This window comes from Kogia breviceps, chromosome 6 (genome assembly GCF_026419965.1).
Source record: "Kogia breviceps isolate mKogBre1 chromosome 6, mKogBre1 haplotype 1, whole genome shotgun sequence".
NCBI classification, from domain to species: domain Eukaryota; kingdom Metazoa; phylum Chordata; class Mammalia; order Artiodactyla; family Physeteridae; genus Kogia; species Kogia breviceps.
In genome coordinates, this window is record NC_081315.1 from 32,963,370 (window position 1) to 32,990,253 (window position 26,884).

General features: G+C 48.7%; 1 protein-coding gene across 8 annotated transcripts in view; it reads left to right on the forward strand.

The window, feature by feature from the left end:
• The window catches only part of TMEM131L (transmembrane 131 like), a 160,360-nt gene extending 135,311 nt beyond the window's left edge, over window positions 1-25,049 (forward strand). For 4 of the 8 annotated variants that reach the window (XM_059066667.2, XM_067035705.1, XM_067035707.1 and 1 more), the window contains 9 exons: window positions 7,983-8,107; window positions 10,585-10,751; window positions 12,017-12,202; window positions 14,903-14,981; window positions 16,347-16,429; window positions 20,810-20,930; window positions 22,369-22,460; window positions 23,792-23,931; window positions 24,641-25,049. In XM_059066667.2, coding sequence (XP_058922650.1) covers window positions 7,983-8,107; window positions 10,585-10,751; window positions 12,017-12,202; window positions 14,903-14,981; window positions 16,347-16,429; window positions 20,810-20,930; window positions 22,369-22,460; window positions 23,792-23,931; window positions 24,641-24,916 — 1,269 coding nt within the window. In that variant the 3' untranslated portion in view covers window positions 24,917-25,049. The remainder of the gene's footprint in view (window positions 1-7,982; window positions 8,108-10,584; window positions 10,752-12,016; window positions 12,203-14,902; window positions 14,982-16,346; window positions 16,430-20,809; window positions 20,931-22,368; window positions 22,461-23,791; window positions 23,932-24,640) is intronic. The other 4 variants (XM_059066668.2, XM_067035706.1, XM_067035703.1 and 1 more) reach the window with 3 other exon arrangements.
• Window positions 25,050-26,884: the final 1,835 nt, after the last annotated feature.

The window sequence follows — 26,884 nt, forward strand, 5'->3', positions numbered from 1 at the left end:
TGGGTTAACTCCTGGGTAAAGATGGTGGAGTAGAAGCAGATCACATATCTTGCCTCTCCAGTTGTTACCCGACATCCATTTTTAGGGCAAAATCTTGCTGAGTTAGAAACATTATCCAGGATCCACAGGAGAGGGATGCCTTTCTAGCTTCAGTGCATGGGCCCTGGTGTGACAGAATCCCAGAAGAGAGGGCAAAGCTTGTGCGCTGACCCAGCCAGCTCTTTCCCTTTCCACTGTGTAGGCCACTGCAAAGTGTCTAGAAAGCAGAACCCAGCCCTGTATCTCATAGGAACTAAAGTTCCCAGTTAAAGGTGGGAAAGGGATTTCGGAGAATTTATCTGCTTCACAACAGGACAGAGCTATCTGTGTATTAGCACAAGCACAGTGAAAAAAAATAGCATTGCAACTGTTCAAATATACTATAGTAAAAAAATGAAGGAAAGGAGTAGAACGTACAGAAGACAGACCAAGATCCCAATCTAGATGAAAACATATCCAGAGACCTGAAGGGAACTCTGAAAATACTTTACACTATAGACTATGAATTCAATAAAATTCTAGCTTTTAAAGGCAAATTAATATACTACGATGAGGTTGGAAGAGATATTATAAAGCTAAGTCAATAAATGTAGACAGTACGTTACCTATTCAGTGGCCGAAAATTGACTTATTGACCTGAAGGAAAGGCTTTGAGATAATCAGAGTGAATGTGGAGGAAAAGTTTTAAGAGATTGTAGATTTTGGAAAAAAGATGATGATAGATAAGGGGACAAAGACAAAAACAGTCCAACATCAGAATAATGATTGTCTCAGTAAGTGGCCCAACAGTGGATCAGAAAAGTATTCAGAGATGTAATAGAAGAAAAATTTCCCAGTGAGAGTGAAAAACTGAACTTAAAGATCCAAAGGCACACTGTGTACACCAGGAAAAGCTGATGTGTGATATTGGACATAGGCACATTCTGGCTAAGGTGTTGAACTTAAAGCTTAAAGAATTGTGCAAAAAGGCAGGAAAATCAAGAAAGACACACCTAGGCTTGCCTCAGACTCTGTAGAAACATCTAATGTCTGAGGACAGTGGATGAGTGGAACAGTATCTTCAAGAGAATGAAAATGTGAACACAAACATTATGTCCAGTGAAGCTGGCACTCAGGTACAAAAGCAACAGACATTCATCTGTAAACTCAAATGAACTTGGGAGCCTTCCTTGAAAAATGAAGTTAGTAAAATTTAGCCAACCAGGATAGAAGTTTGAGGAAACTGTGTTAAAGGTCTTTTGAAGTTTCTGTCCATTTTATATCCAGAACTTTGGTTAAACAGTGGGCAGTTATGGTTGCAAAGCAGATTGCAAATATTAAAACTTTAACAAAACAAAAATAGTAATAAAATCTGCAAAAACAGGGGGTGGGACTGAAAGGTAAGTGAAAGTAAGTTTTAATTTTATCTTTCTCGGTAGCTAGCCAATCCTGTGCAAAACTGAAACATGTAGTTTAAAAGGGTGAAAACCTACGAAAATATCTTTCACCATCTTTTTCTTAACCTTAGAGAGATCCTTAGGCAATTAATGTAACATGTGGAGAAGGAGCAATTATTGAAAGTTGGCGTTCCTTTGGTTCCACTTCATTTTCTTCTAAGTTCAAATAAAATTGAGCCTTAAATTTGTATTTAAAAATAATGCATGGTCCTGGTGTTCTAAATTTCTCCCATCATCTGTCCTCCCGTCCTTATGTATGTATAGGTTCTTAAAAAGACACATTAAAGAATAAGGTTTGCCAAATAATCAGTGGGAGAACCTGCTTATTTCTGAGTGATGGGATTTTTGCTTAAACTCTACAAAAAGCATGCACTTTTCATTTAAGTAAATGGAATGAGAGTGATGCCAAATAAGAAAATCGCAGACATTCCAAACCAGGAATTTGTGGTCTGTCGAGAAAGACATTTCCATGTAGTCAAGTGCTAAAGTCAGTGCATAGTAGAGGGGATTGCAGAGATGGGAATGTCAGCTTAGCTTGCAGGGACCATGGGAAGCCCCGAGGAGGAAGGAACTTGTGCAGGGGGAGTGTGGAGAAGCAGAGGAGGGGAGGGGTCAGCCGGCACCACCGGGTCTCGTGGCATGGTTCGGAGCAGTGAGGGAGTCGTCTGACCGAGAAGCAGCTCAGTCAGGAGGGGAAGGAAAGGGAGGGCAGAGGCAGAGTCCTGCCAGCTTGCCAAGGCCCTCGCATGCCAACTCGTTTAGACTTTAGTCCCTGGATTTCAGTTGGAGACACATGAAGTAAGTGAGCACAAGTACACTAGGAAGGGAAGGTTGCCTGCTTAGGAATTTCAGGATCAAATTTTGTTTGTTTGTTTGGTTGGTTTTTTTGCGGTACGCGGGCCTCTCACTGTTGTGGCCTCTCCCGTTGCGGAGCACAGGCTCCGGACGCGCAGGCTCAGCGGCCATGGCTGCTCCGCGCCATGTGGGATCCTCCCAGACCGGGGCCTGAACCTGTGTCCCCTGCATCGGCAGGCGGACTCTCAACCACTGCGCCACCAGGGAAGCCCAGGATCAAATTTTTAAAAGCACCTTGGTCCAAACAAAAAAGTCTTTTTGGAGGATTTGGCCTGAGGGTGGCCAGTTTGGGGACCCTGCTGCAAATCATGGAATGCTATCGAAGGGTTCTGAACCGGGCAGGGGGTGGGGGGTAGACGAGGGTGTACAAGAAATGGAAAAAAACCACCTGTGGGCTGTGATCTTCTTGAAGGTCGTAATTGAGTATCTTTCAATTCAGTTTCATGGAGATGGGCAGGGTACCTGTTATAAAGAGCCAGTGTGGTGGTTTAGCGAGTGCTTGAATGAATGTGTGAATAATGCATTTCTGAAGGATCAGTCCTATCGTTTTGGAGGCTGGGTTGGGGAGGGCAGAAATGGATACCAGCTCTCTTCTCACCAGGAGGCTGCTCCTCTGCTGGGAGGTGTGATGTAATCAAGATTCTGTCTGGGCAGGAGCAGGGGTAAAGGATGGGAAGAGGAGGTAGGAGACAGTGGAGAAGAAAGAGCAGCAGGACTTCTTAGCACCTGATTGCATAAAGGGGAGGAGCTGGCTTTGCCTGCAGAGCCATTTGCAGAAAAACAACTCCAAGGTTTTAAGTCTGGGTAACTAAAAGATGGGGAATTGGGGCTTCATTTTTATGTTTGTCAGGGCTGTGTTGCCTTGTGGTTAGCAGCATGGACTTTGCAGCTGGTGAGAGCCCAGCTCGACACTTACTCTGTAACATTGGGCGAGTTACTCAACATCTCAGTTTCCTCATCTGAAAAATGAGAGTAATAATAGTATCTCTGCCTCATAGGTTCGTGAGGACTGGAGGAGTGAATATAACAAGTGGGTTAGAATAGCAACACTTGTGAGGCACTGCCCAGTAGTAAGAATCAAAGAGGTTACAGGTGTGACTGTGGTCATTGCCGACAGAGGGGGTTGGCTGGACTTGGACGTGGCAGAGCCTGGTAGATGGGAGATACCGAGCCAGAGCTGCCATGGCGAGGCCGGCCTGGGCCTGGGACCTGGGAGTTGTCCCCGTGGAGTTTAGAATTGAAGGGTGACGTGAGTTTTCTGAAGTGTGCACGGAGACCAGCGGCCTGAGTCTGCTTGATGGAGCAGGTATAGTGACGGAGGGCAGGCACGCCGGCCGGGCCATGGAGACAGGGCACGCAGTCAGGAGCGGAAGTCAAGTCATTGGATCTAGGGGAGGAGAGACTGGACGCATTGGGAACGGGGACGTCCGTGCTGCCCTGCAATGAAGTGGCAGCTGAAGCTGAGCGGTGCCGACCCCTCCCAGATGTGTCCTGGGAGGAGAGGTGGGAACTGATCACTGCAGGGCCCTAGGTGCAGAGCTGTCTGGAGGGGACCCTGGGGTCAGGCTGGGGATGCTGCACCGTCTTCCGCATGTGTGGGTGCCGTGCCCCCACCTCACATGCCCCCCAGCCCCGAAGTCTCCCCTGGCTCCCACCCAGACTTGCCCTCTGTGCTGGTGCCCTCGGCCGTGTCTGCACACCAGGTTGAGGAGGGCACGGGCCGTGTCTTGACCCCTGTCTGTGGCACTCAGACAATTCTTGGCCTTGGTCCCAGGGCTTGGGTAGGTTCCTCCTTGCCTTCCTGGTCTGTGATCCTGGGCGGGACAGACGTCTGCTCTGGGTGCAGGCAGCGGGCTTGGCTGCAGGGAGGCTGCGGCGGGGCCGAGGGTCTGGGGCTTGGGCTGTGCTTGAGGCTCCGACGCTCCTTGTTAGTCACCTGGGCAGGATGGGGGCGGAGCTGTGGGCTTTCCTCTCTGCTGGCTCTGGGGCCCACTCTCAGTTTTGTAGGTTCTTCTTTAAACCACCTTGAGTGTACTTTCCATTTCATTGTTCATTTGGAGAAAATCATTCTCAATAAACACATTCCCAAGTGCAGTGCTCAGTGTTTGTTTTTCTTGTACGTTCTTGGAGCCTGACTTTGCAGCTTAGAAAATTGTACAGATCTGTCTATAGCACATGGGGAACATTCCTCCAGATTTATTGGCAAAGGAGGTTGAAGCCCAGATTTGGGAGCCACAAACTAAATTTTAATCCCAGCCCTGGCTGTTTATTTTCTTGTAAGCAGATCTTTTTTTTTTCCCTCCTAGAAAAGGAATTCATGATTATTACAGAAGCATAAAGAAGGGAGGACAAGATCTGTCCAAAATAGACTACTTTTTGCATTTTTCTGTATTCTCTTCCTTCTCTATGCAAGTGTCTAAAAACTTGGGATAATTATTATTGTGTATATGGAGCTTTGTTTTAATGTCGTAATTCTGAATTTTCTCATGTTAGAAATTAATGGGAAACTTTGTTTTCAGTGGTTGCATAACATTCCATCATTTAACTGTGCCGTAATCCAAACCATTCCCCTGCAGTTGGACATTAAAGTTGTTTGCAACTTTTTATTTTCATAATAGCATGATGAACTAAGTCTGGCCTGTATATCTGGTACATCCTTGCTATAGGTTTCTAAAAATAGAATTAGAGTGTCAACTGTCAGGGCCCCTGGTGTGTGCCACCAGCTCGCTCTCTGGAAGTGGGGTCCCTGTTTCCCCTCGTGCACGGTGCGCGACAGCCATCGTGTTACTCTGGTCTCAGCAGCACCGTTTTTTTGGCAAAATCTTGGTCAGTGGGATAGGTAAGTGATTGTGTTTTGTTTCTCATCTCAGTTTACCTCCCTTACTGGGAAAGAGTAAGTATTTTCCTTCATTTTTTGTAAAATTCTGAAAAACACAAGAAAAAAGTCATTCATTCAAGATCCTACCACTGGCATTTAAAAAAATATATGTTTTTTCTAAGTTAGGAAGTGAATGTCTAACCTGGTTTCTCTTGCTCTGCTGAGAGACACACATGGTACCACACGTGGCTTCCCTAGCCTATCCTCGTGTTTGCAGGCATAAACATGCAGTGTCAACACACTTGTGTTTTTAAAGCCAAAATGGAAAGATGAGGTAATTGGTCTCTCCTAAAGACATACTTTATTATTAAGTATTTTGGAGGATCTCTTCATGTTTTTGGCCTTCTCTATTTCTTTTGTGAATTTGCATTTCATGTCCTTTACCCACTTTTTTTCTATTGAGTGTTAGTGTTTTTTTCTTGTTTTCTATGAGAACATAGGTGAAGGTATTAGCTCTTTGTCTGTCAAATAGTATCACAGATTTTTTTCTTAGTTTGCCCTTTCCCTCTTATTTTTATTCGCTTTGACTTATGTACAGTGGCTTTAAGAATGCCTTTGTGCAGTCAATCTGTGATTTCTCTTTGATTTCTTCCTTTTCTTTTACTATTAAAGCTTAGGAAATCTTATTTCCCCACCCTGCGGCCAGCTAAATTGTCCCTCATTCAGGGAGATCGGAGAACTTAGTTCAACTAGTTCAACAATGATGATGATAATAGCTAAGTCTTAGGTGAACTGCTTACTACTGTCAGGTACTTTAATCCTCACAACAGCCTTTTGGAAGACCTGGGAAACCGAGGCAAAGAGAGGCTAAGTCACTTGCCCAAGATGAGTCAGCTTGTCACATGGATTGAGGTTCAGACCAGGTGGTTTAGCCTCAGAGACTGGTCTTAATTTCAGGTCTGCGTGGACCCTTTGCGATCCCGGCTAGTCCTGCTTCCTCGCATGTGGCACCTCCCCACCAGAAAACAAAGGGCCGATTGCCCCTGTCTTCTTCCTCCCATTTCCTGACAAGTCTGTTGCTTTGGCTCTCAGGGTGCTTTCCCCTCTGCCCCACCTACGGCATCCGCTGTGGGCCTGTCCTCCCCCAGCTGACCCCGGCCCCACGCCTCTGCACTGCCCAGTGCTTCTCTCTCTCGGTCTCTCTTTGTGTCACACACACACACACACACACACACACACACCCCTCTTCTCCAGCCCTCCTGTGTGTGCTGTGGACCCTGCTTCTCCAGCACTCCATCCACACCTCCTCATCCAGCATGTCCCCCGTGCTCCTGAAACTCACTCTCTGATACTCACAGTAGGTGGCGATGCTTCTGACCACCAAGTCCCTGCTGGGTGTAGCCCTCCACTGCCTCCCTTCTTGTGGCCTGTTATGCCATTCTAACCAGGTTGTGCTGAGAAGGCAGCCATGTCCAGAGTGACTCCTGCTCAGATCACCCTTCCTGGCTCCACTTGGGGCTGGTCCTTCATTTGTGGGTGACGCTGGAGGGACAGAAAGGTTCAGGTACTGGCTGTGTTGAAAAGCCTTTCTTGGTGTTTTAAGTAGACAGTGAGGCAGGGGAGGGGCAGTCTCTCCCCACCCCCCACTCCCCCCCAGCAAAAGTTGGAAATTCACAGAGAGCAATACTTGAATAAATGTGGTTTGTATTTAATGTTTAACATTGGATCGCATCTGATCAGACGTCTTTAACGGGTCTATTTAGCATCAAACTTAAATGATTAGCATACGGTCCTGTAGGATAGGACTTTGTATGTTTAACTTACCATGTTTTAAAAATGCCATCAGAATGAGAAAAAAGGTAATACATATTGGGAGAGAAAACAGAGTGTAAAGAAGAAAACAAAAAATACCATAATCCCACCACATGTACACTTAAAATATCATTTTATTTCTAGTGTTCGTTTATTGTAGTGAGCATATTGCTTTGATGGAAACATGAGGCTTTCAGTACCCCAGACATGTAATTTGCAGGCATCTAAAACCTTTTATTTTTCTTCTGCTTTAAAGGGGCAGCATGGTGGAAGGAAGAAGAGGAGAAAGTATTAGTAGACATTAGAGATATGAGCTACTTAAAAAGGGAATCCCCCTCCCCTTGGGCCTGTTAGTAGACCATGCCTAACATTTAAAAGAGGAAAAAAAACAAATTAAAAAAAATTTTATTTATATGTATATATATATATATGCATACATATTATATGTAATATATTTATGTCTCATGCTAAATTGTTTTTCAGAACCACATTAAAAAAACATCAAGCATGTTCTTAGCATTATTTACTTGAAAAGCTTAAACTAGTTTGGAGCATTCTCTGGAGTTTAGCCTGTTCTCCTAAAGTTCATCTATAAACAAATAAAAACATAAATACAAAAATTACTCCTCAGTTGAGTTTTTACACGATTTTTCTTCAGTAGTAATTCATGTGAATTGCACATACCAAATAAACAGGTGAAGGTCGGAGGATTTACTGCTGCTGAGGTTAATGGCAAGCTGACCATAAATTACTAACAGATGTTTTTCTTTTTTAGCCCCTTAGAAATTTTATTGGCGGCAATTTTTTTTTTTTCTTTTTGCAGAGGCTGAGGGGAGGTAGAGAAAGGAGGGAAATGAAAACAGACAAGAGATTGAGAAATGTTTGTCTGTTTTCACTAGTGCTGGAATGTTCTGAATTCAGATGAAGTTGGTCTTCAAAAGTTAAAAGAAAAAACCATACACAGGTTTTATTTGTGTTAGTAAGTTGAAACCCTTACTAAAAGTTTTCTTTTTCCTCTTTAGCAGGAAGATCCTTATAGGAAAAAGAAGCTTCAGGAGAAAAAAGAAGGAAACTTACAAAATTTAAATTGGAATAAAAATCGAGCATGTAGGAAAAACAAGAAAAGGGGTGCTGCCCAGGTCTTGAGGTGTGTGATTTTTATAGTCCCTTTAAATTTTTATCTATTATTTACTCTATAATTTTACATTTAGCTATTATGTTTCCATCTTATTTTTGTTACGTTGGATACAGATAATATGAGAGTGTAGATGTTTGTGTTTTGAGATAAAGATATATTCTTAAAAGTAACATATCTTCTGGTTATGTTTTTATTTATTTTGTTGAAAACCCCTTAAGATGAGCAAAATTTTACTTAATAAAATGTAAAAAGCTTTAGCAGGTTTTAGGGAGAAAGCATAGCCATCCCTCCATACCAGGGGCGTTGGTGGAGCAGGTGGTAGAGGACCCCTGGGCACAGGCAGGCCCACGGTCCCAGCTTGACCCTGACCGTCTGGGGTCCTGATAATGCAAGAGAATAGTCCCCACGCATAGAATCTTTGCCCCGATCGATCGTCCAGCAGAAGGTAGGTTCTTCCGCTGTGGGAAGTGAGCTGCAGATAGATACTGCGAGGTTTGCCTGAAGCCCCAGAGCTGGTGGGGGGCAGAGCCAGACATGACCCCAGGCAGTCAGGCAGCCTCCTTGGGAAACCTTGCTGCTTTTCTAACCTGTAAAATGAAGGTGCTGACGTGTTTGTGCAGATCCCATACGTCTGGGTTCGCAGAAGTAGCTCTCCAAGCCTAATTTTACATAAATTCTGCAGCTCGAGAGTTTTTTCCCACCAGGTCAGTAGCGTGTCCGTCCGTTCTGACGCCACATACGGAGTGCCTCTGGCAGACCCACGCCCCTGCGCCCTCCGCCCTGGTCCCTGGGGAACCTCTCAGGTGGCCCTCGTGCTGACGAGCTCCCTGATTCCTGTCCCGAGTGGGCTTCCCGAGTGGGCTTCGGAGCCTGTTTCCTCCCACCTTGCCCCTCCATCCCCACCGCTCCGGCTTTTCTTCCTTTGAGTGCTAGCATCTGAGGATTTCTCTTTCTTGTGAGCTCAGCTAGGTACTTAAATGTGTTGCTGTCAGATTTGTTCTCTAGCAGTTCCAGATTTGCGTGGGGAAGGGACTCCACCCTGCTGTGGCGGTTGTTCTTGTGGTTGGGAGGGAAGTGTGGCAGAATCGCCCACGTGGTGGCCAGGACCCCCCGCACGGGGGCACGTAACACGCTGCTTACAGTGTCTGCCCCCTTTGCGATCCGGAGCTCGGACCCTGGGATTCAGCCCTGTAACACATGCCCCCCGCTTCCCCGAATGTCCTGTTCTGCAGGAGGAGGGCCGGGCGACCCCAGGGGGCCTTCAAGCTCTAGTTCTGTGTCCTGCAATCAGCAAAATGCAAATAGGAAAAAAGGAAAGATACACATTATTAGATTATTGATGGGTAATTATTAAATTATTAAATGCTGCTTACTAATGGGTAATTATTCTTACTTAGGCTAAATTATTTGAAAGCTGCTATGTGGTCTCCTATAGAAAGGAAAGTCACACCTTGTATTTTCATAAAAATTTGATGGACTTATGTGCTCACTTTAAAGTGGCATGTTTTTCTGATGTGGACATATAGAAAGATATAAAATTAGGGTGGAATTTCGCCCATTAAATGTTACAGTATATTTTTGAAAGCAGATTTCTGACACGCTAAAGAAACAAATGACGTTGTTAAAGAATAACTTTCAAGTAGCTTGTAGGTAATCAGAATGTTTTGAGAACCTGATGCTTACATAGGTGGTGGCTGTTGGATTGTCTGTTGCCAGTCTGTCTCTATACCCTTTACCCTGAGTGGTCACAAAGCACTGAGACCATCGGCTTCATCTCACGCCTGTCCTCCTACAGATGTGACATGAGGTACGGAAGTTGGACTGTGTGAAATAATCACCTCGGTCTTCACGTAGCGTTCCCTGACACATTTCCGTGTCTCCATTTACAAAGCTGTATTACAGGTTTTCCCTCAAGTTCATGGTCTAGTTAGAGAGATGTAAGTGTTGGACTGTGGACTCCTTGGGGGAAGAACTTCATTCTTCTTTGTAGACGCCACACCTTTCCTAACAGTACGTACGTGGCTTATGGTCATCACTCCACAAATGTTTGCTAAATGAATGAATGAGAAAAGATTTCAGTTAACGCTCAGACCTTCCCCCAGGCGCCAAGGAGCAGGTTCATCTACTGAGAGTCATGTTTTACACGAAAACCAAGGAGGACGTACAGAGAGTCATGGGTTCTGGTCCTGCACCTGGCACTTACCAGCTGACCCTGGGGGACTCATTTAACCTGTGGAGTTTTACTCCTCTCACTGTAAAATATGAAGAGATTAAATGAGCTCCAACTTAATTCTCGTTCCCAAACAGCAAGATCTTGTTCTTCCTGATCTCTCCCCCTTACTTATCGTCTTCTCCCAGCAGACCCAGAGAGAAGAGGGCTCAAGTTGTCCCCGATTCACAATTTCACCTCTGCCAAGTCTCAAGGAAAGCAGGTATGTGTGTATGCACGATAAAATGCAGACATGATTTTCTTGTGGCTCTTCCAGGCCTTCGGAACAGAGTGAATTGAAGCTGGTGTGCAGTGCATTTGAAAGGTCTGAGCTGAGCAGTGACATCGACTTAAGGAGCTGGTGTATCCAGGAAAACCCTGGGGAAGCCTGTAAGACAGATGCTGGCATTGGAAGCAGCTTACCTGCCTCGCAGGGAGAGGCAGGTATGGAACCGCGTGGAGCTTCAAAACAGTGCTTCTGTCGGGATTGTTGCTGATTGTTGTTTCCTCGGGGAAGTGCCCAGTGTGAGATTATCACTTCACTCAAGCCTGGAAGGAAAGCTGTCTGGATGAGGCAGTAGGCTGCGCTATTTCTGAGCCGGGGCTGGCCCCTAGTGTTGTCCCTCCTACCTCCCACTCCTCTAAAATCTGGCCCTTCTCGACTGTGTCATGCAGACTGCTGAACAACAGTGGGTGCTTGCTCAAGACAGGACTCCCTTGGTGAAAGAAGGGGGGTAGGGGAGAGCCAGGGGAGGGCAGTGGCCGTTCTCACACCCCTGCACCAGGTGGTTCCCGCAGAGCCAGGCTGCTGCTCTGCCGAGGGCTGCCGGCCAGCGACCTGGGGGCACCAGGGCTGGGTCCAGGGTGGGGTGGAAGGTGGCAGGAGAGGAAAGTACTGGGGTTGGGGGGGGCGGGGTGAGACACCAACACGCACGTTCCCAGACCCATGTGCGTTGTTTCTTGGTCTTCCTGGAGGTTCTTCCCACCCACACATAAACAATACTCTGAAACTCTCGGTGGACATTGGAAAACACTTTTTATTGGAGTCTAGTTGATTTACAATGTTGTGTTAGTTTCAGGTGTACAGCAGCGTGAATCGGTCATACGTATATCTTGGTGGACATTTTAATACAAGAGAGAGAAATTACCTACACGTCTCCAGTCCGAGAGAGTAGCCTTGATTTTCTTGAGAGAAGTACTTGTTATTTCCAGAACCACTTTTAGGTCGAGATTATCACTGGTGTTGACTCTCTCAGGCTGGACCAGGTTCACTGTCCGGCCCACGGCACAGCCTGTGGGGCCCGTGGCTCAGCCCCGCGGCTTCCTCAGGGCCCGTTGTCAGTTTCAGGAAGCATCTTCCTTCTCGCTGGATCAACAGAGGCTGGCAGATCCTGAAACTGAGCCTTGCGTGGCCTCTCTCCTTTTTTTTTTTTTTTGCGGTACGCGGGCCTCTCACTGTCGTGGCCTCTCCCGTTGCGGAGCACAGGCTCCGGACGCGCAGGCTCAGCGGCCGTGGCTCACGGGCCCAGCCGCTCCGTGGCACGTGGGATCTTCCTGGACCGGGGCCCGAACCCGCGTCCCCTGCATCGGCAGGCGGACTCTCAACCACTGCGCCACCAGGGAAGCCCTGGCCTCTCTCCTTTTACTGGAAGTGGCACCAGGCTGAAAACTCTGTAAGCGAAACACGACTCCTCTGTCACTTCCCACAGAGGGTTACTTCCAGAAGCCGGGGAAGAAGCACGTGGAGAAGTCCTGCTCGGACTCCAGCTCAGACTGTGGCAGCTCCTCGGGCAGCGTGCGTGCCAGCCGGGGCAGCTGGGGCAGCTGGAGCAGTGCCAGCAGCTCTGACGGGGACAAGAAGCCCACGCTGGGCCCTCAGCACTTCCTGCCGCCTGGTGAGTCTGGGTCTGAGGCCTCCTGGCCCTCCTGCCCCGGCGCCGGGAACAGGGGCCTGATCTGCCTTCCTGTGCCGCCCGCCCGCGGTGGGCTCTGCATTCCCGTGCTTGCTTTGCTTTGCATTTTATCCACTTTCTTTTTTCTTTCTTCCTTCCTGCCTCCCTCCATTATTATTAGTATTTTTTAAAGTCTGTATCTTGGAAACAGTCCGAAGAACTTCCACGTTTATTTTTTCACTTGTACATTTTTTTTTTGTGGTGGTAAAGTATACGTAACACAAAATCTACTATTTTAACCAGTTTTAAGTGTACCGTTCAGTGGCATTAAATATGTTCCCATTGTTGTGCAGTCATCACCACCGTCCATCTTTGGACCTTTTTCCCCATCCCAAACAGAAACTCGGTACCTATTAAACCGTAGCTCTCCCTTCCCCACCCCCTACAGCCCTGTGAACCTCTATTCTGCTTTCTGTCTATGAATTTTAATACTCTCGTATCTGGTAAGTGAAGTCATACAATACTTGTCCTTTGGTGACTGGCTTATTTCACTTAGCATGGTGTCTTCAAGGTTCATCCATGTTGTGACATGTCAGGATTTCCTTCCTTCTTAAAGGCTGAATAATAAATATTCTGCTGTGTGTGGATAGACTGCATTTTATCTCTCTATTCATCTGTTGATGGACACTTAGGTTTTTCCACCTTTTGCGTCTTAGGAATAATGTTGCTATGAACAGTGGTCCTCCCTTGTTTTTGAAAAATTTAAAGATACAGGGAAGGTCAAAGAAGCATCTATATTTCTGTCACCTAGAATTAATAACTCTTAATTTTGTCATATTTGCCCTCCTTTTTTTTTTAAGAGGTAATAGTTTATAGTCTGTTCCGCTTCCTCCTGCTTGAGAGACTCACTGTAGTCTACTGTCATGGGCTTGCTGTGTATTCTTTTAATCCATACTTTATTTTACATTCATATATCCATCAACAAAACCGAGAATTGTTTTTAACTTACGTAACGGAGATCATGCTTCAGTAAGTATGCCGCGTCTGGCTGTTTCACTCGCATTGTTTGTTATACCTCCATGTCTACGTAAAGATTTAATTCACTCCTTTTCACCGTCATGGTCAACATAGTGCAGGTTAAGCTTTGTTATCAGGACAGGGGGGAGACGGGTTCCATTGGCGTCACCATGGCGTCCATGGGACGCTCACTCTGTACACAGGGCCGTGGGGGGCGCTCCCCGTGCCTCCAGGGACCTGGGCTCAGAGGGGTCGCGTGGCTCGCTGGAGGCCCTGGGACGCTAACTCCCCCCACCCCGAGCCCAGCCCATTTCCCACTGCCTCCTGCTCCTTACAGCGGCCTCTGCTGTGTCTCCTGCCAGCAGTGACTACCTATAAAGAAGCTCCTGTCTGGGAGACGTGGGCCCTAGCACCATAAAAACCTAGACAAATGCCCACTTGTGATTTCAGTCCGTTTCTCAGCCTTTTTCGCATCGTTGGCCCTTCCTGCAGGTGCCTTTTTAGACACTGTTTGCCTAATGACCCCCCACTGACACACACGTACATCTGTTTATTACTGTGTTCTGGAGAACGCATGAGGGCTTGGATGCAGGGCGGCCTGCGGTGTTCTGTTTGGTGGCGGGGATGGTCTTCTTGGCCACTGAAGGCAGCATGCCTGATGGTGCTAACGCGAGAGTTTTAAAACTTGGTGCTTAACCTCAATAAAAAATAGAAGCGCAGCTCTCGCTTGGGGGATAAAGCCAACAGCAGGAGAATGAGAAAGGTGAGTGATGGCCTTGCTTGTAACACAGGGCATAAGACTCAGTCTAGTTATGTTCAGAGGTTGTATAATAAATATCAGGAAAATGTCCCCAATATAATTTTTTTAAAGATTTGTTTATTATGTACCTATTTATTTTATTTATTTTTGGCTGCATCAGGTCTTAGTTGTAGTATGCGGCATCTTTTGTTGTGGCGCGTGGGCTTCTCTCTAGTTGTGGTGTGCAGGTTGTCTCTCTCTAGTTGTGGCACGTGGGTTCCCCAGCACGTGGGCTCTGTAGTTTGTAGCACGAGGGCTCTGGTTGAGGCTCATGAGCTCAGTAGTTGTGGTGTGCGGGCTTCGTTGCCCCGCGGCATGTGGGATCTTAGTTCCCTGACCAGGGGTGGAACCCATTTTCCCCTGCATTGTAAGGTGGATTCTTTACCACTGGACCACCAGGGAAGTCCCCCCAATATAATTAATTGTGTAAAAGATCAAAAACACAAAGTATGTTTGAAGTATGATCCCAGTTTTATATGTATTCATATGTAAAAGGTTTTTTTTTTTTTTTTTTTAATTTTTTGTGGTACGCGGGCCTCTCACTGCCGCGGCCTCTCCCGCCGCGGAGCACAGGCTCCGGACGCGCAGGCCCAGCGGCCACGGCCCACGGGCCCAGCCGCTCCGCGGCACGCGGGACCCTCCCGGACCGGGGCACGAACCCACGTCCCCCGCATCGGCAGGCGGACCCCCAACCACTGCGCCACCAGGGAAGCCCTGTAAAAGTTTTTTTAATTAAAAAATTGACTGAATATGTGAATATCAGTTAAAAATGAAAAATAAATCACTCGTAGGGGTTAACGATGTTAGTGATCTGCATCTTAACACAGGATATACACAGTTGAATTATTCTTATAAAAACTTGTGACCCCCTTTTTGTTTTTATGCAGGAGACAGTGTTTCACAAAATGACTTTCCCTCTGAAGCTCCCATCTCCTTGAATCTTTCTCATAACATCTGCAATCCCACGTAAGTGTTTGCTTTTCCAGCTTTTACAGTATGTTTTAGGTACTGCTTTTTTCTTTCATTCTGTGTGTTTCTTCTTTGTACTTGGTTCTGCAGGCTAAAATAGGAAAACCTTTTAAGGATGTGAGAAGGTAAAATCTGATTTTATTAATAACTCAGGGCGTACAATCTTTCCAAGACAACACGCTTGCGTGGGAACGTCTCTGGTATCGCTCGTCCTTTCAGTGATACGGCCGCGTTAGAAGGTGTCACTCCTGAAAGTAGGAAGAACAGTAGTAACAATAAGTATGGGAAGCAGCTACTCTTTTCTAGGACTTGAAGTAAAACTGAGCACTGATGATTCAGAGAAGTTTGCAAGAACCTAGAAGACACTCACATGTTTACAATTGCACCGCGTGATGATTGCTGCAGCATCGGACAAAATAAACAAGTACCGTTGACTGAGAGGGAGAAGAGGAGGGTATGTTAGAAGGAGAGGGTTTCAGAGTGAGGAGTGTGGTTAGGTTTTAGGCACCATGAGAGGACACGGGGTGGTGTCATAAAAATGGAATGGATGAAGAAAGCTCTATGCGAGCTCTTTCTGTTAGGGGCAGAGAGTAAACCAGGAGTGGGAGGTTGCTGCCAGCTGCTGGAAGGCAGATTGGAAACTGCAGACAACTGTAGTTAGCATTATGCTGTTGGTGTTTGTTAGAACAAGACTTCCCTGGGTGCTTCCCTGGTGGCGCAGTGGTTAAGAATCTACCTGCCAGTGCAGGGGACACGGTTCGAGCCCTGGTCCGGGAAGATCCCACGTGCCGTGGAGCAACTAAGCCTGTGCACCACAACTACTGAGCCTGCAGTCTAGAGCCCGGGAGCCACAACTACTGAAGCCCGCGCACCCTGGGGCCCACGTGCCCCAACTGTTGAGCCTGTGAGCCACAACTACTGAAGCCTGTTCACCTAAGAGCCCACGCTCCACAACAAGAGAAGCCACCGCAACGAGAAGCCCGCGCACCACAGCAAAGAGTAGCCCCCGCCCGCCATGACTAGAGAAAACCTGTGCAGAACAACAAAGACCCAACGCAGCCATAAATGAATGAATGAATGAATGAATGAATGAGTACATACATACATACATACATACATACCCTTACACCAAAATAGAAGATTGAAGGTAGATGTTATTTAAAACAAAAAAAAAGACTTCCCTGGATCTTGGGAATTTAATATTGCTCAGCCCTTTTTTGGTGTATACCTTTATGTCTCTAGTATCTGTATGTTTTTTGAGGGGAAGGATTCATGGAAAAACACAGTCAGACTTAGTTACAGAAATTCAGCATTTCCTTGTACAGAGAGGGTCAATGGCCCCCCATCTTGCTCTCCCCACAGAGACGTGAGTAGCTTCCCCCGGCACGCGGACGTCCCCTGCCCCAGCCTTCCTGCCGGGCCTGCGGCTGTTGAAGAAGATAAAGGTGAGGCGCCTTGCTCTTGCTCCGGACACCGGCCAGGTGTCCGTGTCGCGCTGCTGACCGGGGAGCTTGAGGACAGACGGAGCTGGCTTGTCTGTGCCCCGGCTCTCGAGCGTCAGGAAGGCCCCTGCCCTCTGCCCTGGAGTCCTCGGGGCCCCTGGCCTCGGCCGCCCCTTCTGCACGGACCCTGAGCTCCCTCCTGGGACACAAGGCACAGGTGGCCTGCGGCCCCAGAGCAAGGTGGGGCCCCTTTACACGGGTTGCCTCCACCTTTAGTTCCCTTTCCCATCTAGGATGGCAGAAAAGCGGGGAGCAGGTGGAGGGTCCGGCGCCCCGGTTAGCCGACTTCCACCTCCCGTGTCTCTGCCTGTCCCCCGTCCCCACCTCTCCCCCTTGTCTCAGAAGCCTGTCCACTGATCCAGCCTCCCTCCTGCCCCGGTGCCGAGGCCAAGCGCTGAGCTTCTGTGGCCTCAGCCAGGCAGGGACAGCGGCCCAGGAGCCTGGACGCGGGGCCCGGGGAGGGAAGCTGCTCCTCCCGGGGTCTGCCCCAGAGCTTAACTCCAGGCCCCCTCTCTTTCCTTCTCCTTGCCTTCACCTCTCTTGCCTTCCTGTCACCTCTTTTCTCCTCGCGCCTCCTTCCTGCCTAACCAGGCTCAGGAATGGTGGCAGGATGAGCCTGGTGTCTGCGGCACCGTCGAGCTCTTGCTTTCGCTCGTTTGAATCGCGCTGGACTAAAGGCTGCCCAGCACAGTGGAGCACTTTTACTTTGAAGGCAGGAGGCTTCCAGCTCTGTGGTTACAGAGACATTATCTGCTGTCAGATTATCAACAGAAATAAACTATTCGTGAGTTGGATCTGCTTACTGGTCCAATAAAAATAAGTGTTTTTGATGAAAAAATACTCTTAAATTCAGTAATTTGCTTAGGCAAGATTTAGGGAGGTTTAGAAGGTACCGCCTTTTCTCTCTGAGGTGATAGAGGGGAGAGAGGATTTAATTAACGGTGAGGAAAAAGAAAACCTGTGTCAAAACAGGTACGCCTGACACGTTCTCCTGTCTTTGTCGTCAGCTGGAGAATCGTATGTCATCTAGTGTCTTATCCGTGTTGTGTGTATGTGTTTCAAGTGCCTTTTTACCTCGTCGTTGTTAATGATCTGCAGTTACTTTTCGATGACCCGTTGCGATCCCTGTTGAGGCCTTGAAGTCACTACAGAAACAGCCCTGGTTCACGGTCGCTGGCCACAGGGCCGGTGCCGTCCCCTTCCTCTGCGCACACCTCCCTCAGGCGCCCAGCCTCACCTCCCCCCTGCTGGTACGTCACCTCTGGGCCCCCTCCCCCTGCGCTGCGCCCTCCTTGCAGAGCCACGGGTGTGGTTTTGCCCAGTTCTCCAGCTTCTCTGCCCCGTGCCGTGCAGACGAGAGAGACTGGAGAGCAACACACACAGCCGGCCAGCCGCCAGCCTCCCGGCAGCTGCGGCACCCCGCAGGCCCCCCTCCGTGTCCACCTGTCAGTCCTCTGCCCGGTTCTCTTAGCAGATGCTTCCTGTTTGCTGGGGAAGAGAGAGGCTCCGCCTGCCCCGTCCTCCACCCGCCACCCCCGCTGCCCTCCTGCTGCGGCCCGAGCGTTGTCAGGCTGCCCTCCTCTGCGGGGTCCTGCTCCGGCTCCGCACCGGCGTCGGGTTTTCTCTAACGGGTCATCCCCACCAGCACACGTACATACCGCGAGACCTCCCATCCCGTCCTTAACACAGAAGCAGCCAGACTCTCTCCCTTGACCCCCCCCTTATCCGGCTGCTTCTGTGCCCGCCTCTCTGGGAGAGCTGCTTGGGGGAGCCGTCTGCCTGCTGCTTAGATTCCTTTCCTCCTGTTCTCCCTGAAACCGCTGGGGCTGGCTGTGCCGTGATACCCGAGCAGTGTCTGCGGGACCCCAGTGATCTCCATGTTCCTCTGGGTCATGCTTTCCCGGTGGTCCGTCCACCTCCAGCCCCCCGACAGCTCCCACTTCGGCACAGCCAGCTGCCATTGCCATGTGTCCTCGGGCCTGCACCGGCGTCCCGTCCCGGATGCTCACCTCCTCAGCCCTACTCCTCGCACAGCCTCCCACCTGGGCTTTCTTGTTGCTCAGGCCAGAAGTCTGGGCGTCGTCCTGGACTCTTTTCCTCATCCCCACATGGGATCTGTTGTTTCACTCTCTGCCTCTGCCTTCCAGACAGACCCAGACTCTGATCACTTCTCCCCACGTCCACCATTCTTTCTCGCCGCAGCCTCCCGACAGGTCTCTCTCTACTTCTCACCTCACCTCACTATCTCATTGTCTTTTATTCTCTTTCTTTTGGGGATATAATTGATACATAACATTATATTAGTTTCAGGGGTATAACTAATGCAATGATTCATCATATGTACGTATTGCAAAACGATCACCCCAGTAAGTCTGGTACACGTCCGCCACCACCTTACCGTCTCTTTTCAGCACAGCAGCCAGAGGGATGATATTGAACGTGAGTCAGGTCACATCACTGTCAAGACCGGGGAAGGGTCTGAGGCGCTTACCCTACTTATTACGAGCTAACAAGTTAGCCTGCCATGATTCTGTAGCTGCTGCGAGACTCCTGGGTCAGAGCATAGGACGCTTAGCACAGCAAGCAGCCTGAGCGTCTTGTAAGCACACTTCCTTCAGGCCCCCAGTCTCTTGGGGGCGATGCAGGGCCGCCCATGTGGCCGTCGGCATCTGCAGTGGTCAGTGGTTGGAAGGGCCCCTTTCCGTTACAGGAAAGGAGCCCTGAGCTTAGGGAACCTAAGGTTTTTGTTCTGTTTTGTTGTTTTAATAATAGGCAGGAGACATTATCTTTATTATGTTGGACGAAGCAAACTTGCCCGTTGCTCTAGGGGGAGACCCTGTCTCCATCTTCTGAGGCTTTGTTTAGCAAATATCCTTGGAAAGATAGGGCAGAATGTGGGCAGTCAGAGCATCCATTCCAGGAAGCAAAGAAACGTGAGACCCACCGAGATTGTCTCGAAGCAGCATACACCCCCCTCGTTTCTGTGCGGTCTTGGCTTCTGGTCCATTTGTTCATGAGCACCTGAGTGCAGAGGCGGTTCTTGGTTGATCTGATCTTAATCGGCTCATGCAGCCTCTGGTTCCAGCGATTCTCAACAGGACTTTCGTGGCAGGATGCCCTGCCCTGCGGGGCTGACCGTAGGGTCCCTGCCCGGCCGCTGAGCGTGGCCCCAAACACCAGGGCGGCCTTAGGAGGTGGACCTCGTCCTTGAGAGACCCCCACAGCTATGACAGCTACGTGGTCTCTGGTGGTGTTTCTTTAAACGCTCGAGGGTCTCTCTGACCACCATGGTCTGCAGGTCTCCGGGTCTCCGGGTGGGTGATTGCCGCCAGCTCCCACAGGGGGGTGCAGCCCTGGGGGTGCACACACTGCCTGGAAAGCGAGAGTTGTGTCCACGTATTCCTGTCCATGTATTCCCCCCGTCCCCATGTGGCCTGGTTGGCTGGTAGACCTTCGGGTTCCCAGTGCATCTCGAATAGTTGAGTCTATTCTTTCTTTGTGGAGTCCCTGCCCATGTGCAGATGGCCAGTCTGTCCCTTTAATCCATGCCACCAACCAGTGGCGTCCGTCCGTGCATCCCATGAATGAGCAACGGCTGTGGCGGTGAAGGTGGAGACAGGCAGAGGTGCTGCAGGTGTCTGCTGGGAGGAGCAGGAGCCGGGTGTCCCCTGGAAAGGTTTAGGGGGATGGTGTTCAAACTGAGGTCAGGACCGTACTGTTGGCACACGCAGCAGGCAGGCGCTGCCACGTCTTGGGAGCGCCGAGCCGGGACAGGGTCCCTCCCGAGGAAGGCTTGGAGGCAGTTGTGGAAAACAGGGCTCACTCACGTCACTCCATGCCCGGTACCTGCAGGGTGCAGGGTGTTCTCTCCCCTGGTGCTGAGGTCGGCCCCCTCCACTGCCACAGAATCCTTGTGTCTCATCCCTGGGGCTGTAACAGCACCGTTTTCCCAGCTTCTTACTTCTTTTGTTTGTTGTTTGTCTCCGCTCGCTTGAATGTCATCGTGTTCACTGCTGTGTCCTGGGAATCCTGACGGGGCTTTGCAGGAAGCAGGCAGGCCCTGCAGTGCTTGTTGAGTCACTACCATGATCTCGTAATCTGGGCCAGGAGACGATTGTGTCCCGTCTGAAGTGCGGGTCAAAGCAGCGCACGGCCCTTGCACTTTACAGACCGAAGGGCTCTAGTGGTGGGGAAGCCGCGCGGGTGATATGGGCTGGGGGCAGGGCTTCCTGGAGGGAGGAGGAGTCGAGCTGGTCCTGCAGGAAGGGTGGCCGGGGGCTGCATGAGAAGGAGGGGGACTGAGAGGCCTGTTCTCTTCCGCAGGTCTCTACCCCCCGGGGGACCTGTGGCCCGCACAGCCCGTGTGTGTGACCGGCGGCTTCGGCTGCGCCCTGGAGAGCAGCGGGCCGGCCGTGCTGCCCGCGCCCGCCCCGGTGCACAGCAGGTATGCGCTCCATCCCGACGACGGCAGCAGCAGCGGCCAGGTCCGGGCTTCCTCCCCAGCTCCTGAGCTGGGTGTTGCCAGCTGCCTTTTGGAGTTGAGCTGTGATGTCTGAAAAATTACAAGCCAGGAATTGAGAGAAACAGGGAAGGAAAAAAGTAACACAGCCGGTGACCACGTCAGTGTTTTCCTTTTTAAACTGAAAAGACGAGCTATTCATATATTAGAGGCAAAACTGAAAAAGCAAAAACAGTCCCTCATAATCCCCACCCGCTAACAGAACAAAACTTTCCATTTTTCCTTGGCATTAATCTTGAACACATTTAAAATTTTTAAAGATCGAATAATTTGAGTATCGAAAAATAGTTCCACAGTGGCAGCTTCTTCAACTTGCCATTAGATTTATCATTTGATTATGAAAACTTGAGAAAATGTTAATATCCGTGTTTAATCAGAGTCCGGTTGAAGTTTTTGTGTGGAGTTCAGCTTATTATAGAGGTAGTTAACTTTCTTATTTCTATAAGGAAAATCCAGATTGCAGTTGGGATCAAAGCATCTACCACGAGTCATAGTCTGGCCTTGCCCCGAGTGGAAGGTGGCAGTTCGTAGCGGATGTGTTTGAGCCCCCTGGGTGGGTGCTGGGACCCTCGGCGGTGTCCCATCCTCCACGTGCTGACAGAGCCACAGCCACGGGTTCTGCCTCTGGTTAGACTTAACAGACGTGGCTGGGTTTTAGTGTGTTGTTGTTGTTGTTTTTAAATGTAATACCTTTTAGTTAAAAGTGAGGGCGATTTTCTCTTTCAAATCTTGATCCTGCTTACATGGTTTACACCTAAGCAAGGGCCAGTTTTTTTACAGTCTGAGTGAAAGTACTTTTCTGGCAAACTGAAAGCCGGGTTTTGATCCATCCCCCGTATCTAGGCATAATCTATTTGCTTTTTCTTGTCTCATTTAAAGAAAAGCTCCCCTGGCCCCACTTTTCCCTGAGTCCTTGGCTGTCTGTACTCAACAGGTCCAACTCCATCTCTGACTTTCTTTGGAATTATAAATGACATGCAGTATTCTATTTCAGTTGTACAACAGAGTGATTCATTATTTTTATACATTACAAAATGATCAGCCTGTAAGTCTAGTCATCATCTCTCACCACACAGAGTATTACACTGTGATTAACCATGTTTCCTATGCTGTACATTAATTGCATCCCCATCAAAAGGAAGTGGGCATCCAGTCCAAGCCCTCCACCCTGCAGTGCTGTATCATTGGTGATGAGCGTTGAGTTAGTAAGTCTTTGATTCTGTGACAATAAAGTACTTCTTTAATTTTCCAGAGTTGAGGAATTAGCATCAATGAGGACACTGGGCAGTAACATCGTACTCCTCTTTCTTCCCCTGATCTGTTGACATCCTGTTTCTGAAACTAGACCCCTTGTTTTCCGTAGCAGTTTCATTGATTGGAATGCAACGTGTGAAGGCCAGTTTCCCAGTGTGTACTGCCCCCTGGAATTGAACGACTACAATGCCTTTCCAGAAGGTAAAGCTATTTGGACATCCTAATGCCATTCTTTTTTTTTTTTTTTTTTTTTGGCTGTGTCGGGTCTTAGTTGCAGCCCGCGGGATCTTTCATTGCAGCACACGGGCTTCTCTCTAGTCGTGGCATGTGGATTTTCTCTCTCTAGTTGTGGCACGGGCTCCAGGGTGCGTGAGCTCTGTCGTTTGCGGCACACGGGCTCTCTTGTTGAGGCACGGGAGTTCAGTAGTTGTGGCACGCGGGCTTAGTTGCCCCGCGGCATGTGGGATCTTAGTTCCCTGACCAGGGATCGAGCATGCATCGCCTGCATTGGAAGGTGGATTCTTTACCACTGGACCGCCAGGGAAGTTCCCTGTGCCATTCTTTTATTCTCAGAAAGTCAAAGCAGGAAGGGTGTGTGGACTGAAGGCACTAACTGCAAAGAACGTGCCTTTGAGAATGATCTTCCAGGAGGCTGCTGAGTCAGCCCTTCATGTGGGTCCAGCACGCCTGCCGTATGTAATTTTATATGGCCTCAGAAAGCCCTCTAAACCCGGGTGTCTGGGGACTTGTACAAATAACCCTGATCTGTTTAGCCCTTCAAATTAGGTAGAACGGGGTCGTTTGGATCTATGTGGACCTAAACTGTGGATTATCCATTGGGAGGCTGGGGTTAGTTACTCTTTTGAGACAAACAAGTCCCAGGCGAGGTAGAATCATTTACCTGCTTGTTCCTCAGCATGTCCTGACGCTTATGCCCCTGGGTGGTGCTGCAGAAGGAAGGGAAGGAGCTTGAAGGGGAAATTGTGAAAAATTGCAGATTCTTGGGCCCAAGTCTAAGTACAAGATGCTTGTACTTATCTGGGTTTTGATATATGCAGTGCTCTATGATAATCACAAGGGGGTGCTGTGGTAACTTTCTTCCTGCCTGTGAGGCTGTGTTTATAACTTCTTACTGCTGTTGGAGAAGTGCTTGGTTTCCTATTGCTCTACCAGTGCATATGGTGTATGTGGAGATAGCCGACATTGGCATGACAGGCAATAAAAGAAAATTTTAAGGACTGGTAAGAACCCTGACACTATTCAAATCTGTGGTAGTATTTACTACTATGAAAGTATAGCAGTATTTTAGTGTATTAGAAAGAGTCCCATCAAATTATCAAATACAAGAAATTAAGCCCAGAGGAAGAACTTCCTGGGGGCTTCCCAGGTGGTATGTCTCATGGAGTAATTATTTTATGTCCATCTTTAACTTGTCAATATAGTAAGGCCTTGAGAGCTTTTTGTCTGAGAGTGAGAATTCCATTCTCTCCGGAAAAATGTTCACCTCTGTCGATGTCTCCCGTTCTTCGTAGAAAACATTAACTACCCCAATGGCTTCCCCTGTCCTCCCGAAGTTCAGACAGACTTCATTGACCACAGCTCCCAGTCTGCCTGGAACAGCCCCCCAAACGTGCCGACCGCCTGGGGACACGCCGGCCTCATCAGCTCTCCGGTCAGTGCCGCCCGGTCCTGCTGTGCCCGGGTTCTTTCCGGGGCCTGCCTCATCCTGGTCTCACTGTAGCTTTAGGGTAGGGTTCAGATCAGCCAGAGCCCGGCTTGTTCCCCTTAGGTCACCAGCCACCCTCTGCAGGGGGCTCACATGTAGTCAGATGGGCGGGGGCTTGCAGACACCAGCAGCCAAGACGCCCCAAACCACACTGAGGAGACATGGTTGTCGATGACATTGAACTTGGACCAGGAAGCCGTCTGGGATGCAGCTGTGTTCCTGTGGCCCTGCTGACCTTTCATCTGTGGGAGGAGATGAGATGAACCTTCCAGGAAGGTCAGGCAGTGTCAGCGACAGGTCTGGAGGGCTTCCTGCCTGGGGACACCCTCCGTGCTTCTCTGACACCCACTCTGTCGCTTTTCTACAAATAGAGGGCGTTCGACCTGTGGGTCCTTCCTTGGGTTGAAAAAAGTTTACCAATAGTTTGATGGGAATTTCATGACCTTCTGTTTGAGAAAAATGGAATCAAAGCCACCCAGGTGGTTGAGAATAGTGTAATAATGTCCAGGTAGCTTGGATTGATTCCACTGTGGTAGCCACGGGTACATAGTCAACCTTGCCGTTGCCTTTCTAAGGCTTCTTTATTTTTTTAGACATTTCTTCTTTTGTTTTGTTTTTTTTTTTTTTTTTTTTCTTCTCCTCATGTATCCTTCAGCCCTACCTCACAAGCACCCGAAGCTTGTCTCCGATGTCTGGACTTTTTGGTTCCATCTGGGCCCCGCAAAGCGACGTGTATGAAAATTGCTGCCCCATCAACCCCACCACGGAACACTCAACTCACATGGAAAACCAGGCGGTCATGTGCAAGGAATACTACCCTGGGTTTAACCCGTTCCGTGCCTATATGGACCTGGACATATGGACTAGCACAGAGAACAGGAACGCAAACTTCCCACTGTCTAGAGACTCTAGCTACTGTGGGAACGTGTGAAAAAGATTCGAGTTTTGAACAATGTGAATCAAGAGGCTTGTGTTTTGATTACTAGCGTAAACTGGTTGTTGACGTAGATTGACGTTGGTGGACATTTTGGCACTTTTATATGAAAATAAATTTTTTAATGAAATCTGGGTGCTCTGTTGTTTTTAATCCTTCACAAATCAGTGATAGAAACGAAGCATCCGTGTGTCCTAACTTCATAACTCGAGAAGCGTGTCAGACACGCCAAATGTTTAAATCAGGAGCAGGGCGGCTCCTAAGAAGGTAAGAGTCGAGAAGGAAAGCACTGCAGCGATTGCCCCCTCTGTGGCATCGGACTCTCCGGGAGCTTGCAGAAAGTGACTTTGATCAGGTGGCATTCCGAGGGTTGCTGCCGTAAGGGGCCTGTGGCTCAGGCGGCCCGGAGTTTGTTGCAAGTGCTCCGTTGATTGAAACGAGCCTCCAGTGTTGGGAAGCCAGCTATACTGGTCACTTGCCTGGACGGACCAGTCCTGGTGGGCAGGGCTGCTGGGGTGGAGCAGAGAGCCCGGCACCATTCTGCTCGACCGTGTGACAGGGATGTTCCCTCCCCTCCATCAGGCCAGTCACCAGGGGCACGACAGCAGTAAGGACATGCTGGTAAGTGTCCGGTTTCCCTCCGAGTGCACGGGCTGAGTCCAAATACAAGTACTGAGCGGGTTAGGGTGCTGGTGCGTGTTTGCTAGGCTGGTTTGTATCTGCCTGTCAGCGATCTTAGAAATCCACGTGATGGAACTATCTGTTTGCATGTATAAACTTTGAAAACATTTCAGCTTTTAATAAAAATGTCTTATTTTTACATTTTGTCTTGTCTTTACTGGAAAGGGAGTGGGAGAGACTGTTGAGTGCAATGCTGGGTTCACTTCCTTTTCCTTTCTCTTTGCCTTGGCTGTGTGGGACCCTGGACGAAGGCTGAGTGTACCGTGACCTGGGACCGCCCTCCTGCAAGGAGCACCTCCGAGCATGCACGGCTACCGGAAACCTCTCAGGCTACCGGCTTGAAATCCCCCATCCCCAGTACTGAATAGTGCTGAAAAGTAATTTAGGTTCTAGGTATATACGCAAAAGAACTGAAACAAATGCTTATGCACCATGTTCACTGAAGGACTATTCACAGGAGCCAGAAGGTGGAAACAACCTAAATGTCCACTGATGGAAGAATGGAAAAGCAAAATGTGGGATATTCAGCCTTAGAAGGGAAGGAAATTCTGACACATGCTACTTCATGGGTGCACCTTGAAAACATGCTCAGTGAAATAAGCCCGTCACAAAAGTACAAGTATTGTATGATTCCACTTACATGAGGTACCTAGTGCGGTCAAGTTCAGAGTCAGAAAGTAGAATAGAGGTTACCAGGGGCTTGAAGGGGAGGGAAATGGGGAGTCAATGTTTAATAAGCTCAGAGTTTCAGTTTGAGGAGGTGAAAATGTTCTGGAGACGGATGGCGGGGATGGTTACATAACTGTGAATGTACTTCATGCCACCAGACTGTACACGTGAAAACGGTTAAAATGGTAAGTTTTGTGTTATGTGTAGTTTACCAAAATAAAATAATTTAGGTTGATGAAGAATGCCCCGAAGCATTTTCAATATCAAATTCAAAACTTCCCCACCAGAGAGAGTGTGAGACATTTAGATACACGTTCTTCTCTCGGCTCAGATTGTTGATCTAATTTATTTTCCTGCTTTCACTGACCCTTCAATTCCCCATCAGGAAAGACCAAAACAAGTTTTTATTCCACTCTATACAAAAGAAAGTAAAAATCTGTGCTTTAGCTGGAATATTATCTTCAGCCGTAAGACTAAAATCAGTGATGGGGGAACTGGAAGTTTTGATTCATTTAAAAATATTTGCCCGGCACCTCCCAGGAGCTGGGACCTGTCCAGGGGCTGTGGGTGCAGCAGAGGACAGGACAGACAAGGTCCTGCTGGCCCATTCCGGGA